Below are 20,573 nucleotides of genomic sequence, written 5' to 3'. Positions count from 1 at the left end.
GAAATCCGACACAAAAAACGATCTGTCCCCAAAAAAGCTATTCGATTTATTTACCAGCGTTAGAACAAGGACTTCTCTCCCTCTTCTAATCTTCCCTCTTATAACTCGTCTTGCCTAACAGAGCAGTGCCACGTAGAAAGCCTTCAACTGTTTGCACCACTGTTAACTCTGGACGTTTCTCATCATTGGAGTGCATTAAGCTTCCTAAAGCATCTACTACCAAGAATTTTCACCGTCTATATATTACACCTTTATATGTCAGGACTGACAAACTCAAATATAGTTTTTTTCCCCCGATTCATCGAAATGCGAAACCAGCTAGCCCCTAACATTCGAAATTTGCTATTTGACACGTTCGTTGTGGCAATCACTGGTTGCATGCCTTATGATTCTAAGGACTATGTATTGTATAATATGTGTGTGTGTGTGTGTGTGTGTGTGTGTGTGTGTGTGTGTGTGTGTGTGTGTGTGTGTGTGTGTGTGTGTGTGTGTGTGTGTGTGTGTGTGTGTGTGTGTGTGTGTGTGTGTGTGTGTGTGTGTGTGTGTGTGTGTGTGTGTGTGTGTGTGTGTGTGTGTGTGTGTGTGTGTGTGTGTGTGTGTGTGTGTGTGTGTGTGTGTGTGTGTGTGTGTGTGTGTGTGTGTGTGTGTGTGTGTGTGTGTGTGTGTGTGTGTATGTATGTATGTATGTATGTATGTATGTATGTATGTATGTATGTATGTATGTATGTATTAAGGCCATATGTTTTATATTAATTGCACTTGTGTTTTGCTTTGTGCTAGGTACCTCTGATTTTCTTGTACCTGACTCTTGCAATTACTACCCTTAGGGTTGTAGTATTTGTAAATAAATAAATAAATAAAAATTCATAAATAAGCAAAGTAAGTAATAAATAAATAACAGAGCACAATGCATCGAAAGCCTAAAAGCGACGCAGTGATTAACTCAACAACTCGCCCAATTTGGCAAAGTTCTAGGGGCAGTTACGGTTATTATGAGTCAGGCCACAAGTAAACTGGGTTTTTTTCTTTTTTTTTCGAAATGCCTTAGCGTTTATTCACGTATTGCTACAGTAAACACATTACTATACCGGTTTAGGCGAGCCGATTTTCTTTTACGAAGCTGTCCGTCGCGGGGCCTCTTAGTTGTAAGCTCAGCGTCTGCTCTAACTTGGGAAATTCGCTGGTCAGAACGAGAACACTGAAGCGTGACGTCTTCAATTATTTAAGAACTTAGCGGGCGCGCCACGATGAAATTTAAAGAAGCCTGCAAATTGAGGCAAAAGTAACTTTGCACAAGGAGCAATATGCAGCTCGAGTAACCGGAAAGAGAGAGAAAGGAAGAAGTAAGGCAGGTGTTCGGCGGAACGACCTCTTGTCTATTTGCTTGTCTTGTGAACGACCTCTTATATATATATATATATATATATATATATATATATATATATATATATAGAGAGAGAGAGAGAGAGAGAGAGAGAGAGAATTTTATCATGTCTCCCGAGCACACAAAGTGATCGAAGTAAATAACTAAATTAGCTTGGTAATCTTTTCCCATCAATTTCGGCAAAATCACAACATAATATAGCCAGTCCTATAATACAGAGCTGTCTTGTTATGAAGGATTATTTCCCTTTGTTTGACACCTTCCACCCCCACAACCTATCTTTTCTGTATCGAATGTGCAAGCTCAACCGTGAGCCTACCAGCGATTTTGTCATATTCGTCGCCAAACGAAATACAATGGCATTTTTCATAGTTCAGCATGAAGGATGCTTACAGAAAAGAGAGACAGAGTGTGAGAACACAAATGTGTATCCCTACAAATTTACCTAGAAGTATCTCAAAACAGTGGGTGCATGTCAGTTGAAAGGCAGTTATTGATTGATTTAGTAGACTACACAGTAAATATTAGTAACTTGTTGGTGCGCTTGGAATTTTGTTGCATATGTATATTTAGCGTGGTGGGGTCATCGCATATCCTTGAACAACGAAACACTCTGCGTGGCCTCCGATATTGATTGAGCCGAGCGGCCTCTACCCTCCTCTGCCACGCCGACTGATCTCGAAGTCTACGTTTCTCTACGACGACAGCGCCCCCGTCCGACAGCCTTCTATTTTACCATAGACTGCCTTACGTCAAAAATAAATCTTTTGCTTGCGTGAGATGCCGGAGGCCGTGAATTTGTTGGTATCCACGTTTGTTTTGAATTACTTCAGAAACGCAGAAAGGGGTGGGGAATTGGGAAATTTTCGAGGCGGGGGAGGGGGGCGGGGGGTGCTCGCGTACCTGCCAGTGTGTCCCATTAAAAAGCGTTCTTTTTTTTTATTTCTTGCTGCGAAAGGCTGACATTATGCAGGTGCATCCAATGTACTTCATCCTCGCTGTTTACCACGCCGGAACGTTGTCGATTATGTACCCACGTTCCTGCGTCTGCAACGAAATCGTCTTCGCAGAGAAGTTTATCAAGACAACCGACATGGTGCGTATTGCTTTCAGTGCCTTCACTGTTTTTCATTATATTCTACCTTATTTGCTACAGCTGTTATTTTTTGTTTTACTTGCAGGCCGTTCCCGGACTGATCATCAAACTAATGGGGATAGTCTTGAGCCTCATATCCATCAACACGTCAGGCTACTACCTATTCAACATGGCTGCACCACCATTGCGTTTGCCTCATGACCACTTAAACGCTACAAGCTCAAGAATGTTTTAACCATCGTGCATACATGAATGCATCCTTGCGAAGAGAATTTTAAGGCTTATTATTATTTGGAACTAATTTGACATTCTGTGGTGTGCTAGCAACGTTGTGTGACTACTTGCGCCACCTGCCAACTAGGATTTGATGCATTTATTTGGTGTTATTGCAAACTCTTGTTAATGAACGAATCGTCGGAGGACGCTACTGACATCTGACTTTGGGGCAAGGCGTAGTCTGCGTTGCAACTTTTTCGGCTTATTTTGTTTTGTGGGCCCGCAGACGCCTCATTTGTTTAACTGTTTTAACGATAAAAGCCTTTTTATGGCCTCAGCATTGTTCGCATGCACAAGATGCAACGCAAGGCACCCGTTCGAAGAACTTTCTCAAGGGCAACAGCTTTGTAAAGTAGGTGAACAGTGCTCAAGTTTCTTGTTCATTGCTTTATGCAGATTCGCTGCGTACAGTATGAGCAGTTATCGCTATTGATAGTAAGTTTTAATTGCGAAAGTAATCGCAGTACATAGCTCTTGGTTGACTGATATTTCAACATTAGGCTTAGTGCTGCTGCGTTTGATTGAAGCAACCGGAAGAAGCTTGTTTTATAATACCATGACTTAAGCAAATGTGCATTACCTTGCTGTATACGCTGTACCAGCGAACTTCGAGTTATGTCATCAAATCGAAAGCAATAGATTCCAGTCAATGCTTGATGTTTGGTCGCTGATTTGCGCAATAACCGTGCTATGTAGCTGATCACCGTTGTAGTGCTATGCTGTACGCTACATTTTGAATTTGTCGTGTGCGCAAGTATGGAAATAGCGTGATTCGCACGCACATCTGGCAAGTTTAAATGCGTAGTAAATAATCTTCAATGCTAATAGGTGACATAACGGACTCCAGAACAATGTTCAGAAGCTCGTTTGACGTCAGGGTGAGTCATAATGGCCGCTATCTCTCTACACTGCAATTTAGCAAGCCTCGAGATACATACGAGTGCAAATGACAAGAGCCAGCTTGTAGCTACTAATCGGAAAGTAGGTGGGATAGCAAGCACATGGAAATCCTCGGCTGGCATGGGGAGCGCCAGAAGTTGATCATGTCAGAAATCGCATAATATTCGGTTTGCTTTCCCGACACACCTGGTCTACGTGCGAAGGGATTTTAATTGCGTAGTAAGGATTGACGTTGTTATCGCGAGACAGTGGAGCAAGTGTTGGTTGAAATCAAATTTTAACTCGCAGCTGGAACTAAAAAATATCTTGTGCACTAAAAGGTCTATGTGGAAGTGATTGGTTTATGCAATGTTAAACGAGAATTATGCGAGAGTTTTGTGAAAATCGCACTGTTTTTACCTCTGACTGAATACATATGTTGAGCCTTGCCGTGGAAGTTTGATACTGAATCTTGGCGGTTTCACTTCAACTGTTTCAGGTGGGCCTTAATTCTTTAGTGCTCCATGTCACAGAAATTGTCTTCGTTGTTTGTTAGTCGCTGTTTGGCATATTGTGCCAATGAAAAATGCCACCACTGCTACATAAATCGGCTTGTGAAACTGCTTCACACTCTCCTCACACATTGAATCACCTCAGTCCTATACTATGTTCACACATGGCAGGGAACACTATAACAGAGACACTTTTGTCATTGCTCATATTTGAGGCCAAGTAGTGAGTCACATAAACATATAGGGTATGTAATACCCCTGCCACACGGGCACAGAAAATGACATTAACTGGCTAATGGCTTAAACTTTAATGTCATTCGCGGGGTGCCACAGGGACATGCTTAATGGCATTAAAGCTTAATGCCATTCGCGACGTAGTGTGTTCTCGTAACTCACTTTGCCGTCAAATGTGTACTCTCATTCCCAATGTCTGCACATTCTGACGTGACTAAACAAACTATTAGTGAAGAATAATTAATATATTCTTCACTTAATTTAAAAAATAGCTCTTTCTCGCGGCGTAGTGCGTTCTTACAATTATTACAACTCACTTGACCGTCGAATGCGTACTCACGTTTATAATTTCCCCACCATGGCCGTAGTGACCATATTCTCACGATATTAAACAAAGTTGTAGATAAAACAACTAATATATTCTTCACTTTTAAGGAGCTTTTTATTTTCGTGGTGATCAGCAGGCGATCTTGCCGCTACTCACTGCTAGAGCACTAATCGTGAGCGCATTAGCCTGGAGAAGCTGTTTGATTGCACGGCGGTGGCTCCTTGCCTTGTTGGCCTCATACTATAGCCTTCAAATTTCTCGACGATGCTTGACTCAAAGAAGCACATACGCCAGAACAAACTGGAGCACATGGTCATATTCTTTAGGATCGCTGCTTGAAAGCTTTGAAGCTGTGAGTGCTATTTTTCCCATTTAAATGCTTTGGCTACGCTATGGATTGGCCGTCGAGCTAGCTTTGGGTTCAAACAGTTTACGGCTGGGTGCAATAATGACATTCCTGAAGTAAACTACATACAAAATGCCAATTAATGTTTCTCATGCCATTTCTTAAACATCTGCTCCCTAGATAACTGTTTCTTATTGTATTACGATTGGCAAACAAACTTAACAGTTTTCACTGCAGCTATCGCCATTTCAACGCTTAAAGTCATTAAGTATGCACATGTAGCAGCGATCAAAATATAATGCCATTAACTTCGGCCTTGTGGCACGGGTAAAACATTAGGCCTTTTAACTTTATGTTGCAAAATATGACGTAATTATTACACGGAAAGCATTGCAGATTTTAAGCCGGTTGGGATCAAATGAGTGTAGTGACACATTCCTGCGACTAAGAGTCGCAGCACATGCCTTGGCTTGTACCCGAAACATTTTGCATTACACATAACAAACATGATTGGGTAATACATGGTTTGTTATGTCCTAAAGTTGTAGTTGTCATCTCTGAAGTAATTATTCCATGGAAAGCATTACAAACAAAGAACTCCACTGCAGAACATGCGCATTGAGACTTCTACGACAGCACTACTTGCATAGGTTCCACAGAGTTGCCTGCTAAGTGTGTGCAGCAGAGTGTGATAAAACTTTAAAAACGTGATAGGTCAGAAATGTGGCCTCACTTACTGACTATTGACACTACGTGCAACTCGTCTCCACTATGTCATTGCTATTTTACATTGTGTTAGGCTCTGGCAGTTGGAATGTGCTGCCCCTAAAGCCAGTGAAACATGAAAATGCTTGAAATCAAACGTACAGTGCTTTATAGAATCTCATGTTGCTACTGTCATGGGCTGCATGTTCGTTTTTGGTCACATGTTTCGTTTCTCAACTTTGGAAATTGAGGCCAAGTTGCAGGAACCCGCTGATCGGGGTTTTGTTCATGTGGTTTGTCATGCATTCTCATATTTATGGGACGTTCTAGTGGTGCCATTTTATAGTACAGCCTGTCAATGTAGCATTTAAATATCAAATGTGGTCACCATGGACTTTCTAACCATGTTACCTAGAGAGAAATATGGCACCACCTTTGGTCCAACTTTCCTAACATTGCTGTGCCAACATAGGGAAGTCAGTATGTTGGTTTGCAAGGCTTGTTTTGAACGTGACTTGACTTAAAACAGTCATTTGCACAGAAGTCTTTGCTTCTCCGTAATACATCTCTTGGTATTGTTTACTTGCATTTAATATAAGCTTATGGAAAAAGAGAGAGAGAGATGGTTGAAATTGACGCAGTCGAGTGCAGACTTGGTGTTTCATCTTCGAAATTTAGCAGCCAGTAGTATTGTTTGCGTTACCTCTAATTGCACAACTTAACGAACTCTCGCAGCATAATAAAAGAAAATGTTTTTAGAGTAACTAAAGAAAAAATCATTTTACATGCTGTTCGTAAAAATGTTTTCATTCTATCATGGCTCTCCAAGAAAGATGCCTATCTGAAGCCACCTCGTTTGGACGTTCCCACATGAACAGCAGTACCAGCTTTCCCACTAAGAAGTTGTAAAATCTCTGGGGGCCATGTTACAGCTCTTCTTCCTTTGCGGATGTCTTCTAAACACCTGTGCTTGGCATTATTCCATGCATTGAGGAGCCATAACTGGATGCATCTTCAGGAAAGTCAATATATTTGCAGAAACAATGAAAAGTCTGCCAGACTTTGCTTGCCCTGGCCTGCAATGCAAAGCCTCTTTTACACTGAGGACATAGTGGGCTAACTAAAATGTCATCAAGATTTATCTTAGTTTGAGTCCTGTTCTGTGATTGTCCTGAAATTCGTTGTATTGCCTCCCTTCCACCCTTTTTGCTTTTTCTTTTCTTTTTTTCCCCCCAAAGCTACTCATCTCGAGGTTGCTGGTCCAATCCGAGCCTCGGTGGCCACATTCTGATGGGAGTGGAAGGCAAAATTTCTTGTGTGCTATACAAAAGTGCACATTAATGAACCCCAGGTGGCCAAAATTAATCTGGAACTCCCCACTATGGTGTGCCTCATAATTGGAACCTGATTTTGGCATGTAAAACCAGACTTTTTTTTTTCTAAGTTACCTCTTCTCAGCTCTGTGTTGTTCAAATCTATGCAGCTATATATATGTTGTTAACTGACTTGGTAGCCACCTTGTCCAGTGGGTTCCACTTTCCAATACATGAAATGAAGGCTGACTATACCTAATTGCTTTTGTGTCACTGGTTTGCAGCATCATGATCGACCATATTATTCTCACTTTCACTTGCTGACATTGGTTTTACAATGCACCGCTTTGTAACTATATCTTGAATGCAGATTGGTAAAGGATAACAAGGTCTGTTCAGGATGCCTGAGCTGTTTGTAATCAACATTATGCTATTGTATGACATGCAACCTTTGTTTGTTTACTAATTTGTGCAACAGCTGTGATAAGTCCAATGCTATAAGGCATGACACTTCTCAAGATCAGGAGATAAGGGGCTGCGTCCTGAAGCAAGCATTTTTGGGATTATTATTTCATGTGTGCATCAATAGACAGGCCTTGTGGAAAATTTAGTACATGACGAATGCCACCAATCATATCCATAGGGATAGTTCTCTGTGTACTAATTGATGTGAACGGTTAGGAGCATAAAGCTTTATATTTCTTTCCTGTTATAAACTGGCTTAACCACAAAGGATAAGATTGAAGGTTTCGAGGTTGAGGAGTGCTGCAGAGGCAGGGTTTGAAAAAAAATTCCTGCAACAAATGAATGTTTTTAATTTGTTATGATCGAAGTGTCACATTGTGTCTCCGCAAGTGTTATGGCAAATATGTCATGTGATATTCTTGCTTGTGTTTCTACTAGTACATGTACTTACACTAAAACACTAATGGGTTACGAGTTATTCATTTCATGCTTTCAAGGTAGTGGGTATTGGGTCCTTTGTAACACATGAAGAGGACTGCCAAGGGAAATTGCCACTGCGATGTGGGCTTTTTAGAATACCATCTTGGAGTACCAGTGTAATTCAAACAAGACGAGAGACCAGCACAGGTCATAGGAACACACCAGCACGGCTCCTAACGTTCGATAATAATGTTGTTTCTGCCATTCTTGATTTGTGGGACAGCCTTTGTATAAATTTTTACCCTGATTGTGCACGGTTGACGTATAGCTCCGCTTGTTTTCTGCGCGGTTCACATGGAGCACTATTGCACAAGCCCATTGCTTTTCACTCAGCCGGCACAAAAATTGACCTAACGTGATCTTAACATGCTTGCCGTACACTTGCTAAAAATGCTCAATTGAGCTAGCAATGTTTGTGGAAGAGTTTGTCTGCATTTCATGTACACTATACACCTAGTTTGATTTTACCATCAGGATCGAGTGGAATTCTAATGTGAGGGGCACACTTAGGACAATGCTGTGAGTGAACTATAGTAAGCACATGTTACCTAATATCTTGTTAGTCAAAATAAAGTGGTGAGTACGTAAATTAAGTGTAAGCATTTACCCCCATATTCAGAAATGCAGCTTAAGTCGAAGCCCATGGTTGACTTGATTTAGACGACGCCTGACATTAGCCTCCCCAAAGACGCTCACTGCGTTTCCTTCGACATATTCACGATAGGCGTCACTTAGATCAAGTCAAGCATGGGCTTCAACTTAAGCTGCGTTTCTGAATACAGGGGTTAGTTTCTGAAACTTCACACTTCTTATTATTTTTGGGACAATACTTCTGTGTCACAAAGCCAGCATAATACTTTTCAGAAGTATAGATTTGCATTGGAACAGTTCCCATGGCAACTGTTGCCACAATATTTGGCTTTTTTTAGGGCAGGGCTACTGTTGGGTTACATGAACTTTTTTGTTTTCATGGTAAGGAGTGTTCTTGGTGTAAAAGAGCCATATACAGTCAAGGAGTGCCTTACAATGGCTAGATGATATGGTAGGTTTTAGTAAAATAAAATGTGTTAAAACATCTAGTAAGTCTTAATGGCTAGTGTTTATCTTCTGTGCTGTTTGTTACTTGTCTCATGATGATCAGGATTTGTCCAAAACCTTTTGCCAACCCTACCTAGACCAATTGCTATGTGGCATAGAATTTCTTCCTTGCAACTATGCAACTGTAACTTATGCCAAATAAATTAAGGCGCCATTTAAAAATTAGTGGGAGTGAAGCATAAATACTTCATGTGTTGTATGTGTGGGTTTCGAGAGAGTAATGGAACCTTAAATGGGTCACTGCAATCCTTTCAACATAGTAAAAAGACATTTGGGATTGAAGTCAATGTTGCCATGAACGTGCAAGCCAGATGGGCATAGCAGGGAGCCCACATTCTAGCATAAAATTACACTTTTAACAGTGTGTTTATGATCCACTCTGCTCGGACTGAGTGGAGTGTCAGAGATTCCCCACGGCCACTTGAGCATGTGAAGTGGGAGCGAAGCATAACTGCCCTGCTGAAATTGTAAACTTAGACCTGAATTTTGAGGGCCCTTCTGATATCCCCAGATTATCTTTTTGAGAAAATGGTGAAGCAGCAGTTGTTGAGGCTTTCAGCACTGTTAGTCACATGGCTATCTTGAATGGTGACCATTCGAGGGCTGTTTATAAGGTTTCTATTGTCAGTACCATAATTTGGAAACCTAAGTTATTTGCCATGAGTTGCAGTTGCATAGTTGCAAGGAAGCAATTTTATGCCACATAGTAATTGGTCTGGACGGGGTTGGCAAAAGGCTCATATGTGAAACACCATGTGAGGAACAAAGCAACTATGTCTCAAGTATTGGAAGATTTACCAGGTTTCTCTTGGCTACAGCTGTCTGAACCCTGGGAAAGCAAGTTCATATACATTAAAAGTTGACAGGACAGAGGATTTCCAAAAAAAACTTAATTTCCACAAACCTTGAAAACAAACTTGTACTCAGTTTTGTTTGGCAGTGTCCTATAAACTTTTGATGCTGACTGTAAATGTATCCCTGCGCACATATATTTGTATGCTCATTTTAGTAAATGCATTTGACCTGTGCTATGGTATGTCCTATTGTATGTGTTGTAGATGTAGTTGCATCTACCGTCCCTGTTACTTGTGTGTTGCCATATGTGCCTGTCTGTTTACTTATGTGCCATATGTAAGGCGACTATTACCTCAAATTGGTCAGAGAAAAAACATTTGTAGGTAGAGTTTCAATTTCTGCCAGCATTGTGGATGGTCTACCTTCACGGCTATGAAGACATCTTCGAGACTGAGTATTGTCTCTTGCAACTTTGTGCCACTTTGCGTCGACGAAAAGTTGTTTATGAAATGTATTACTGCACATTTTAACTGCTTGCATTTGTTAACCTAAGGAAAATACAGTGTGACCTACTATGACTGCAACAGAGCATGACTATGCTTTCTTGTGTGCAGACAGTTTCTGCCGTGCTTGCAGGCCAACGTCTTGTTTTGACAGGAAAATACCCTGCATTGTTTTTGACTTTAACATTATCTTGGCACAGCTGTCTTCTTTACCATCAATAGTGATTATTAGAACACATCCATGATTGTCGTGGTGCTCTCTGTTCCTGTCTCACAGCCTGTACAGCAGCCCACCATGAAAGAGTGCCTCCACACTAGAGAGCTCAGTGCCTCTCGGCAAAGGTAAGGCAATGCCCAAGTTCTGTCCATTGGCTTTTTGTCTTGAGGCCCAGTGGCCTGCGGCTGGATCGCATTGTGTGTTGTTTTGAGTCTCTCAAAGCGTTGCGGCTGCAAGTGGGTCTGACCCTGCGCAAGTGTTGCTTGGTCAACTATAATGGCAGTGAATAACCACTAACCGTGAAATCTTTCTTGTGGTTGTAAGCATGCAGTAAAAAGGAGGTAGTGGCACTTCCTCTTTTTTTTTTTTTTTCTGAGGTGTGCATCCTCATGAATTTTAAAATCCTCACCTTTTTTCCCCTCCATACAATTACAAGTAATCTTTGTTCACACTGATGCTGTTTAATGTTCACAATGTTTTTTTTTTTACTTCCAATGAACTTTTGCAATGTTTTCCAGGGCGAATGCTTATTTTGTAATTGTAGTAGTGAACATTGTGATAGCATTTCAACATAAGCAAACGTATCAGTTTCACCTTGCTGATTCTTCAATACAGCCATTTAATAAGCCAGACAAGGGGAATGGGGGCATCCTGCAGAGTAAAATAAATGTAGCAGCAGCAACTTTCGGAAAGAAAAGAAAATAGTTAAAAACAACACACAAAGCTGTCCAGTTTGCATTACTTTATAAGAATAAAAAGAAAAGGTTAACAAAATATGGGCACTGAATTTTCTGAGCTGAAGGTGTGTGGAGGCACTGCTCGTTGTGGGAACATCTCAGGTCTGTGTGTATCACAATTTGCTCTCCACGTCAGTTGCATCTGGACCAAGATGAATAAACGCAGCTGCTGCAATCGTCGTACATTTCACTGCCGAAACCTAACACTTGTTGCAATGCTGCAACAAATCTATCAGGATCGCACTCGATTTAGCAAGTACCTGAAAGCTGACTGTAAGACTGTACAGCGAATTTTGAGATTTGCAAAACATAAAATCCATCGTCCTAACTAAAAGTGTATGATGAGCCAGCCTTCCATCATTTGTTCAAAAGCACTGGTGGAGACCCATCCCCCTTTGCTGAAGCTGACGCACGCGAGAAGTGAAATACCTGGCGGTTGAGAGAGTGACATTTAGACTGCTGTCACTGGCATTCCATAAAAACAGGTTGGGTGCATCGACCTCTTCTCATCGGCTAGGTTGCTTCCTTTTGTTGCGAGGTTTCACTGTGGCCTGTGGTCAAAGTTGAAGGTGCAGACTTTCTTTTTTCCCCTCAGAGCGCACTTTTGCACTCTTGTTGTGTATCACAGTCCTCATTTCTGCTACTTTTTCCACTAAAAGATAATTGTACTTGTTCCTCACTCTGAGCTGTGCCTCCACATTATTCTAGCATCATTGTTACAGTCTTGCGTTGGCGCCAGCCAAGTCGTATGTTTCTGATGTCTACTTACCCTTTTTGTTTTCACTTGTCTTTTTTAACAGGATTGCCGAGGTGCTTTTCCCATCGTCAAGTGCACCTACTGCCGAACAGAATTCCAACAAGAAAGGTCGGTATTTCTATACGTTCTTCCGCAACATTATCCTCTTCATTTTCAAACACTGTAATCAGCCATAAAATGTTAACATGCGTAGCATTTTAATAGCAGCTGCAGGGGCTTCCACCTGTGTTCCAAGATTCTACTTATTAAGTAGATGTGTGACCTGGTTTTATTGCTATATTTAAGACAAACTGCAACAAAATTTCACTTTAGCTAAATTTGTTGTACAGTGCAACCTCGTTAAACTGTAGTTGACTGGAGCTCGGAAAAAGTACATACTAAACGGTAGAACTGCTTAACTGAAATAGCATGAGATCGCCCACTTACCTGTCAAAAACGGAACTTGGAGAGAGTGCGATTAAAGGGGAAATAAACATTCAGTATTTATTCACTTCACACGAAGAAAGTGTTATTTTCATTTGATGCCGCGGCGATCTAGCAGCAATGACAGTGGCCTCAAACTTACTGAAGCTGCGAGCCAGCTTTTCAGCCAGCCCCCTCTTGGCAAACACTTGCATGGCAGATTCCTCATTGGTGTTACCTATTCTCCGTGCACATGCTCGTCTGTACTTACCTTATCTTAAACTAGGCTTTTTACGTGGTCCAACATTTTGATGCAGTTGGCCTTCAAAGGAAACACCTGTCTAGTACTATTTTGGCATTGATTACAGCTGAGATAGGGCACAAAGGCCTAAAAAAATTTTTTTTTTTTTTGTGCAGCCTTAATAGCGCATAATGTCAGCCACTTTTTGCTCGTAAAGCTTTTAAAATATGCGGCAGCCATGTTGCCTTAATTACCAGTCATGTTTTACATGACATTGTTTTACACAACACTGTACAGTGGGCTGTTCTTGAGTCACTGGCAAGGTTTCCTAAACCTATTCATTATTTTTTTTTTTTCCCATTTTGAAGTGGGAAACTCGGAACAGTGGTCATCTGCAAGAAGTGTGAGCAGAATGTGAAAGCCTATGGAAAGGTAAGGGTATCTGCCACCTGAGGGTGACGGTGCATGTGTCCGTTGTGCTGAATCAGTGTTTCTCTTTCTCTCTATTCAAAATCAGCCGACGGCATGCGAATACTGCAACATCATAGCTGCTTTCATCGGTAGCAAATGCCAGCGATGTACCAACTCAGAGAAAAGATACGGACCTCCTGTGAGCTGCGAGCAATGCAAGCAACGCTGCGCTTTCGACCGTAAGGATGATAGTCGCCGAAAGGTGCGTATTATATTGAGTTTGCACGACACAGGAGGTGCTCAGAGCAAGGGAGAATGCAACTTGTCGCCTGCAAACAAGATATCACTGGAGTGCAGCTTGCAATGTACCTTAAAAGGTCTCTGAAACGGTTTGGACAAATTTCGTAGATGGGTACGGTACAGTTACGATAAAACATTCGCACCACACTTTAAGTGAAGTGTCTCTTATTAAGAAAGCTACGCACAACAAGTTACTTGCCTCCCTAGTCATGCATTTTCTCAACTCGTTCACCAAGTGGTCTGGGCTAAGCTCCGCCTTCACTGCCTCTGCGTCATGATATGACGACGTGTCTACTTCAGCCTCTCTGCTAGCAGCCTGGCTGTCGGTTGCCAGCAAAAGCTGTCCAAGTAGCATGTGCTACAGGTGTTCTGTCGCTATGCCACGGGTGCCTAGTATTCACATGCCCACAGGGCTAGCTGGGCATTTTAAAATGACAGATGGGCAGATTCGAACTCAATCCCCTCAATACTACCGGATTTATTTTAATCTAAGCCGATAGTTTTTTTTTTTTTCAAATAATCATACACCAAACTGTAGGATCAGCTTTGATTCGAGAATTAAAAAAGAAAAGCTCCCCACTCCCCACTTTTTAATTGAAATTGATAAATATTGTGCATAGCTAATGCCATCTAGAAGTCAGCATCACAGCCGCTACTAGCCATGCCATTAGCCAACTGAAGTACACGAGTGATGTCGCCATTTTGACCCGTGTCAGTATGAGCGTACAGCAAGGCGTTATTGTGATGGCACCAAACAGTCACTATGCCACTATGCTACCGTTTTCAAATGAAAAGTTGTGTTAGCCGCATAGGCATTATCAAACGTTCAAGCCAGGCAGGACTTCGGCATCGATGAGAAAAATGTCTGTCCTTGGAGGGGCCTATGGGAGACGCTTTATGCGTGCGCCAGCCGCAACAAGGAAACGACAGCGACAAGGAAGGTAGCAAACGTGGAATAAACTCAGCATGTTCATATTCAATAAAGGCTGTTTTCGTTTTGTGAACGTCATCCTCGCTTAACTGTGTAGCCTACATTCAAGGGTTTTTTATTTATTTATTTATTTATTTATTTTCTTAGTTTCGGGGGTCGGCTTAGAATCCAGGCCGGCCTAGATTCAAGTAAATACAGTACTACCGCTGTATTGAAGGAGCTTTAGCGTAGACGTACTTGAGCCTTTGAGCATCCTGATAGGCTCGCACGGTCCAGCCACCTGGTGGCGCAGATCTTACTAAACCAAACACGGCTGATTTTCCTGGCACCAGATGTAAAACGTTTTAAACATTTAAAAAGAGAATGTGTTCAAGGTTATGCTACTGCTGAAAATTTACACCAGCAGCAAATTAGAATACACTTCGTTACTGCTAACTGTGATTGGTTGAGCTCTCTGCTACCAGGTGGCTGCACCATGCAGGACATTCATGTTGGCACCTCCGCTCATCCCGTAAAATGCTCAGTCCACTTGTGCTTGCGTTTACCTGAATATTGGACATGTTAAACTCTATTGTGGTAGTACAGTGAAAACCTCGTTAAACTGTAGTTGGCCGGAGCTCGAAAAAAGTATATATTAAACAGTAGTACTGTTTAACCGAAATAGCATGAGCTCGCCAACTTACCTGTCAAAAACGGAACTCGGAGAGAGTGCGATGAAAGAGGAAAAAACATGCAGTATTTATTAACTTCGCGCAACAAAAGTGTTATTTTCGTTTGATGCTGCGGTGGCCTAGCACGACGACAGCGGCCTCAAGTTTACTGAAGCTGGGTGCCAGTTTTTCAGCCAGCCCCCTCTTGACAAACACTCGCATGGCAAATTCCTCATTGGCATTACGTTTTCTCCGTGCATGCACGCAGTAGTGCTGCAGAAGTCCCGGGGCACCTTTTTCATTGCCAGGTGCTGGAGTTTGGAATAGAGTTACGTTATCGCGCCACTGTTCTTGTCGCGACGATTGCATTCATGAGGCTGATGTAACATGCAGCTTCTGCCACTATCGGGCCTGAATCGCCTGTGCTGTCACTTTCCGTGTCGTCCTCATCACTGTCGCTAGTCGACACTTCCGCAACAGCAGAGCCAACGACAGCAAAAAGTCGAACCTCATAGCCGACATCTCTTCGCGGTCGCAACAGCGCTGCTGAGCAACTTCTTCGCATTCCAAATGCCACACACCGTAGTCAACATCAGATCCCTGTCGCGTGCCAGCGCCGACTTCTTCGTGTCACGTTCAATAGCACGGACAATGTCTAACTTTTCTTCTATGCTGAGCACCTGGCCTCTTTTTTTTCCGAGCTTCAGCATGGCGCGAGTCCTCGCTTGCACGACGCAAGCTACGTTTTAGCCGATATTTACGCAATAAGCTGGTACGGTTTAACGAGGTTTTACTGTAATCCTCCGGCTTGAAGTGACGGCTGCAAATGCGTCAATGTTAGTGCCGATCGGATATCGACGCTACGTTTGCAGCCCACAACGCAATGAAAGATGAACCGTAGTGCTCACAAAAAAAAAAAAAGAAGAGAGAGAGAAGGTTCGAGTCCACTGATCATACAGCTCGTGTCAACATGGAGGATGTTGTAACACAAGCAGGCGACACTTGCTGTGTGCCGGAAGTGCCTCAGTATTGTGATAAATTGGCAGTTTGTTTTCTGTTTCTGTTACCTTTTTTATAGAAACAAATTAACCATTAATACAACTATTATGAAGAACATTTGTTCACCATAAAGTTGGAAAAGTTATCAATGATGTGCCCTCGGTAGCCAGTTCGATAGCTCGCCCTACTGACGTCTGATGGACAACACGCATCAGTAGGGGTGGCATAGCTGAAAACTCGGGGGAGCGGCACTGCTGCAGTCAGTAGCGATGTACATTTTTAAAACCTTATAATAAATTTCACGCTCAGGGTGTCTGCCAACCGGGAAAACTGAGAATTCTCAGGGAATTTGAATAGTCTGGAAATACTCAGGGAAAACTCTGAGGATTTATGCTTCTGTCAGGAAAAATTGGCTGTAATATTATTGAAAGGGAACGAAAGTCACGTCAATGCTGGCTCCAATAACAGAGGAATCGCAGCGAATCGTCATTGACGCCGTGTCATCAGCTTGAGCAGTTGCCAGAGTGCAGTTAACAAGCGGTTTTCCAGATGCGTGATTTTTCGGACATGCCCGATAATTCACACGGCTTTGCAGCACCACCATGTACCCCGTAGGGCCAATGTATAAGAATGTCTGAAATTTAGGATGCAAGAACACTTCTCCATCCGATATTTCGGACTTTTTTTCCCTGACTGCAGGTCTGAAATGGCATTAGTCAAAGCCACTGCCACGGCCATTTTGATTATCTCGCCACCTCAAACTGGTGCTTTTGCATGCAGATCCGCTGTCAGCCGTAGCCACCACCATGGCAACGCTAGGCCTAGCTGCTTCTATGTTTGCTACTAAGCTTCTTGCCATTCTCGAATAGAATACAAGTTCAATAGCGATGACATTTCGAACATTCACACACCCCAAGCGCCAAATAGCCTAGCCTTTCCACCTAACAGTCAATTCCCCTTGTCAAAAAAATAGCTTCAGTCTCTTGAGAAGTCTATTGTTGAACCGCTGTTAGATCACTTCAAATCTTAATGTTCCCGTGAACCTGTGTCTTGCTTGGCGTGCTCTTTGTATCACTACAACCCAGAGTCGAGGGCAGCAAACAATGGAAAAGCAATGTATAGACATTTCTTACGTATAAACAATTTTGCATGTGCCTTCGCACTAGTGGGGGTGTGGCCTTCAGGAAACCTAGTCTCATGCCCGTTTAATCGGTTATGCTGAGTAAGAGCATGTTTTCAAGTTAGCTCATCATTGGAGACACCCCGTTTTTAAATAAAAGAAACTATTTATCATGCCTCAAGCACAGATACTTCCAGTTTTCCGTGTGTTTTAGGGCAAATTTGATTTTTATATTTGTGATTACCAGCAGAGCAAAACTGTAAATCTGCAGGATTCAGTTCTTCCACACAACTGCGGCTTGCCATTGTCTTTCTTGTCCGCTTTATTTCTGTTTTTGGACAACTGGAAGCTTGCCGAGGTCCCCATTTACAAACTTCGAAATGATCTGTATTTGAGGTCAGATTTGGTTGGCACGAGGCAAACATAATGCGAGATTTTTGGGGAGCATATTTATTTCACACTGATTATTTGTGGTGAACAATGAGAATCGTAAGGAAGCAACTAACAAGATGTTCTAGACCATTGTCCATAAAGGAGTATTATATAGATTGCAAATGACTTGTGCAAAGGTAGAATGCTATAATTCCATTTAGCATTGGGTCGCTGCGTTTTTGCTTCTGTGCATTTAGTTTTCACCTGCTCAATGTGCACCTGCCAATGCAAAAATGCTTGTGTACTGCGTATTGGGCCACATGCTAAGAAACCCCAGTTAATCGAACTTAATCCAGAGTTCCCAGCTACGGCGTACCTCGTAATGTGATCATGGTTTTAGCACCAAAAACCCCACAACTTATTTGTTTTTTCTCACTTGGTAAGCAAGTGTTCTTTCTCATGTGATGAAAGTAACCAGCTGGAAGTAGGTGCAGTCCTCGTTTCTAGTGTTTGTCCTCATTCATGCTATAAATTTATGGTGATTGACTGACTGGCCCAAATGTATACCCTTAGCAGAGTTGATTGTGAATGGGCCTGTGTGCAGGTTGAAGGCAAGCTGCTCTGTTGGCTGTGCACGTTGTCATACAAGAGGGCCGTGGCCAAGACCAAACACAATGACCCCATGCGGCATACGGCACTGGGCAAGGCCACCTTGACATCGCACCACAGCCACCACCACCATGGCCATCACCACCACGGCCACCATCACCACCGGTCGTCGTCAGGCTCTGCTGCTGGAGGTACGAACACGGCTTCCTCCGCAGGACAGAACCATCACCACCACCGGAAGCACTCCCATTCTTCATCATCACTCTCGAACCACAAGTGAGTGGGAACAGCATTTTGTGGTACTAGAAGCTAGTTACCGTCAAAGGACTATACCATATATACGTGCGTAATGAACATGCTTTTTTTTTTCCCCAGTATACCGAAGCAAAGTTAGGGGGTGTGTTCGTTATGTGGGGTATATTTCATGGAGACATTTTCAAAACTGCACAAACTGAAAAGGAAGATGCTAATGATTTAGAACATGCATAAGATAACTTATCCTTGCAGTAAAAATATTGTATTTACTCGAATCTAACCCGCAGTTTTTTTTCCAATAACAGGGGTCCAAAAATTGTGTGCTTGTTAAAATCTAGTACGACCATAAATCTGCGTTACCATATCGCCATCGGCACTTCAAAATGGCCACCTTCACATGACTGACACAAAGCATCATAATCTGGCATTTGCTGCAATGTTGGAAATATAGGGTTGAGCATGGAGAGAAACGAATTCTGGTGTCGCCGCAGCATCTGGACTGACATTAAGAACAAAACGATCCAAAGCTGTTTCCCTCCTGCCGGTTTCCGCAGTCAGTGCAATGAGTGCAATGCACATTCAGTGCAGGAATGCAATGAAGCCATCGCTGGTTTCCCTGTAGTTTGGAGCAAGTTGTCAGCATTTCCAGAAGCCACTGATGGGTCAATGTTCAACGAGCTTGTGTCTGCGGAAGAAGGTGCTGTGAACACGCAAGGGCTTGAGAATGAGAACTTCATCATTGGCGTCATGAATCAGCACACGAGTGAAAGGAACAGTGAGAACAACTCTTTAATCTTATGCGCGCCTGCTCAAGGTGATGTGTGAGCTTGCTCTGTGCCGGCGCTTCTGTGCAAACATGGATAGCTGGGGCCTCAGCTGCTTCGAGTCATTGGACAACACGGAAAATACAGGATGCGCGCCCACGCTCAGTCACTGCAGCTGGAATAGAAGGGGAGATTTGCATTAACCTGCCCCCTCCTAGTGCGTGCACATCACCCTGCTCCCCCACGTGCCCACGTGAGGGGACTGCATGCACCCTTCCCACCTTCCTTCCTTGCGATCGCAGGAAGACAGCGCCGCATCAAGCCACTATCCTCCTTGGGCTACCCTCTCAAGCTTTCACTCACACCTACTGCATACACGTACTGCATACAGCAGTTCAGGGATATAAGTGCTGTGCCAATTGCGCCATATTGCGCCAAAACCATTGAGCTGTGCCAACCTGTGTCAAAAAACTAATTTTGAATGAAGTTGCCAAATTTAGCAGGATGTGCCTGTTCAGTGGCAACCACACAGCTCATAGACATGCATTGGATAGCGCTTAGCCCTGTAATCCAGGCCTAAACAATCCGTTTCGTCGTTGGTATCTTTGGAGTGGGCATGTTTGGTGGCACGACTGTAACTAGGCCATGAGAAAATGAATACCGTTTTGTGCTAAACAATGCATTACGAATGTTTTGCAAAAGTATTACGATCTTGGGTGTATGCGGACCAGCTATAGATGATTTGAACCGGCGCTCATTTCATAGTGCAATCGGCAAGGAAAGCCTTGCTGAATGAATAGGGTCATACAGTCTGCTTAGCGTGTAGCTCATCAGGTTCGTTTTACAATTTAGTACTTGATTTCCGCTTTATTGGTACATCTGCGTTGATTAATGGACGAACGCCATGCATGTGACGTGCTAAATCTATTTCTCACATGCACCACATTTGTTTACCGGAATGATAGTGCGGCACACCAACAAATGACCTGCTCGCTTTCATGAAACTATTTGGTCACAAATATCCAATGGCATCCGCAATCATCACTCAAATTTATATTCAGGCTACGCTATTTTCTGCTCGGCCACACCAGACAAAATCAGGCTCTTGCCACCGCAGAACGCAAGCCAAGGATTTAAGGTTTCATATTTAGTCAACCTTAGCGGCCAGATTGATGTTGTAATTGGACATTCAGAGAAACCACAAGCCCCTGAAATTGTGTTTGCGGCAACAATGTTTACGACTCGACTTGCGCAGATTGAGTCCAAAAATTTTAATGAACCATCTTTCAGCGTACGAAATATTTCAGCGTAAGATTAAGCCCGAATAATCAAGCTTAATCAAAATATTAGTCCACGACGCAGACTGGAAAGCAGTGAACATTTTTGGCACTTTG

At 42.7% G+C, this 20,573-nt stretch overlaps 1 protein-coding gene across 3 annotated transcripts in view; it reads left to right on the top strand.

The window, feature by feature from the left end:
- LOC142585458 (uncharacterized) overlaps positions 1-20,573 on the top strand; it is a 55,042-nt gene that overhangs the window by 16,795 nt on the left and 17,674 nt on the right. For all 3 annotated transcript variants that reach the window (XM_075696234.1, XM_075696233.1, XM_075696232.1), the window contains 4 exons: positions 12,169-12,233; positions 13,137-13,200; positions 13,286-13,441; positions 18,156-18,436. In XM_075696234.1, coding sequence (XP_075552349.1) covers positions 12,169-12,233; positions 13,137-13,200; positions 13,286-13,441; positions 18,156-18,436 — 566 coding nt within the window. The remainder of the gene's footprint in view (positions 1-12,168; positions 12,234-13,136; positions 13,201-13,285; positions 13,442-18,155; positions 18,437-20,573) is intronic.

The sequence above is a fragment of the Dermacentor variabilis genome, chromosome 6, assembly GCF_050947875.1.
Source record: "Dermacentor variabilis isolate Ectoservices chromosome 6, ASM5094787v1, whole genome shotgun sequence".
Lineage (NCBI taxonomy): Eukaryota > Metazoa > Arthropoda > Arachnida > Ixodida > Ixodidae > Dermacentor > Dermacentor variabilis.
The sequence above is the reverse complement of the archived record's forward strand: the minus strand, read 5'-3'. Positions and strand labels throughout refer to the sequence as shown.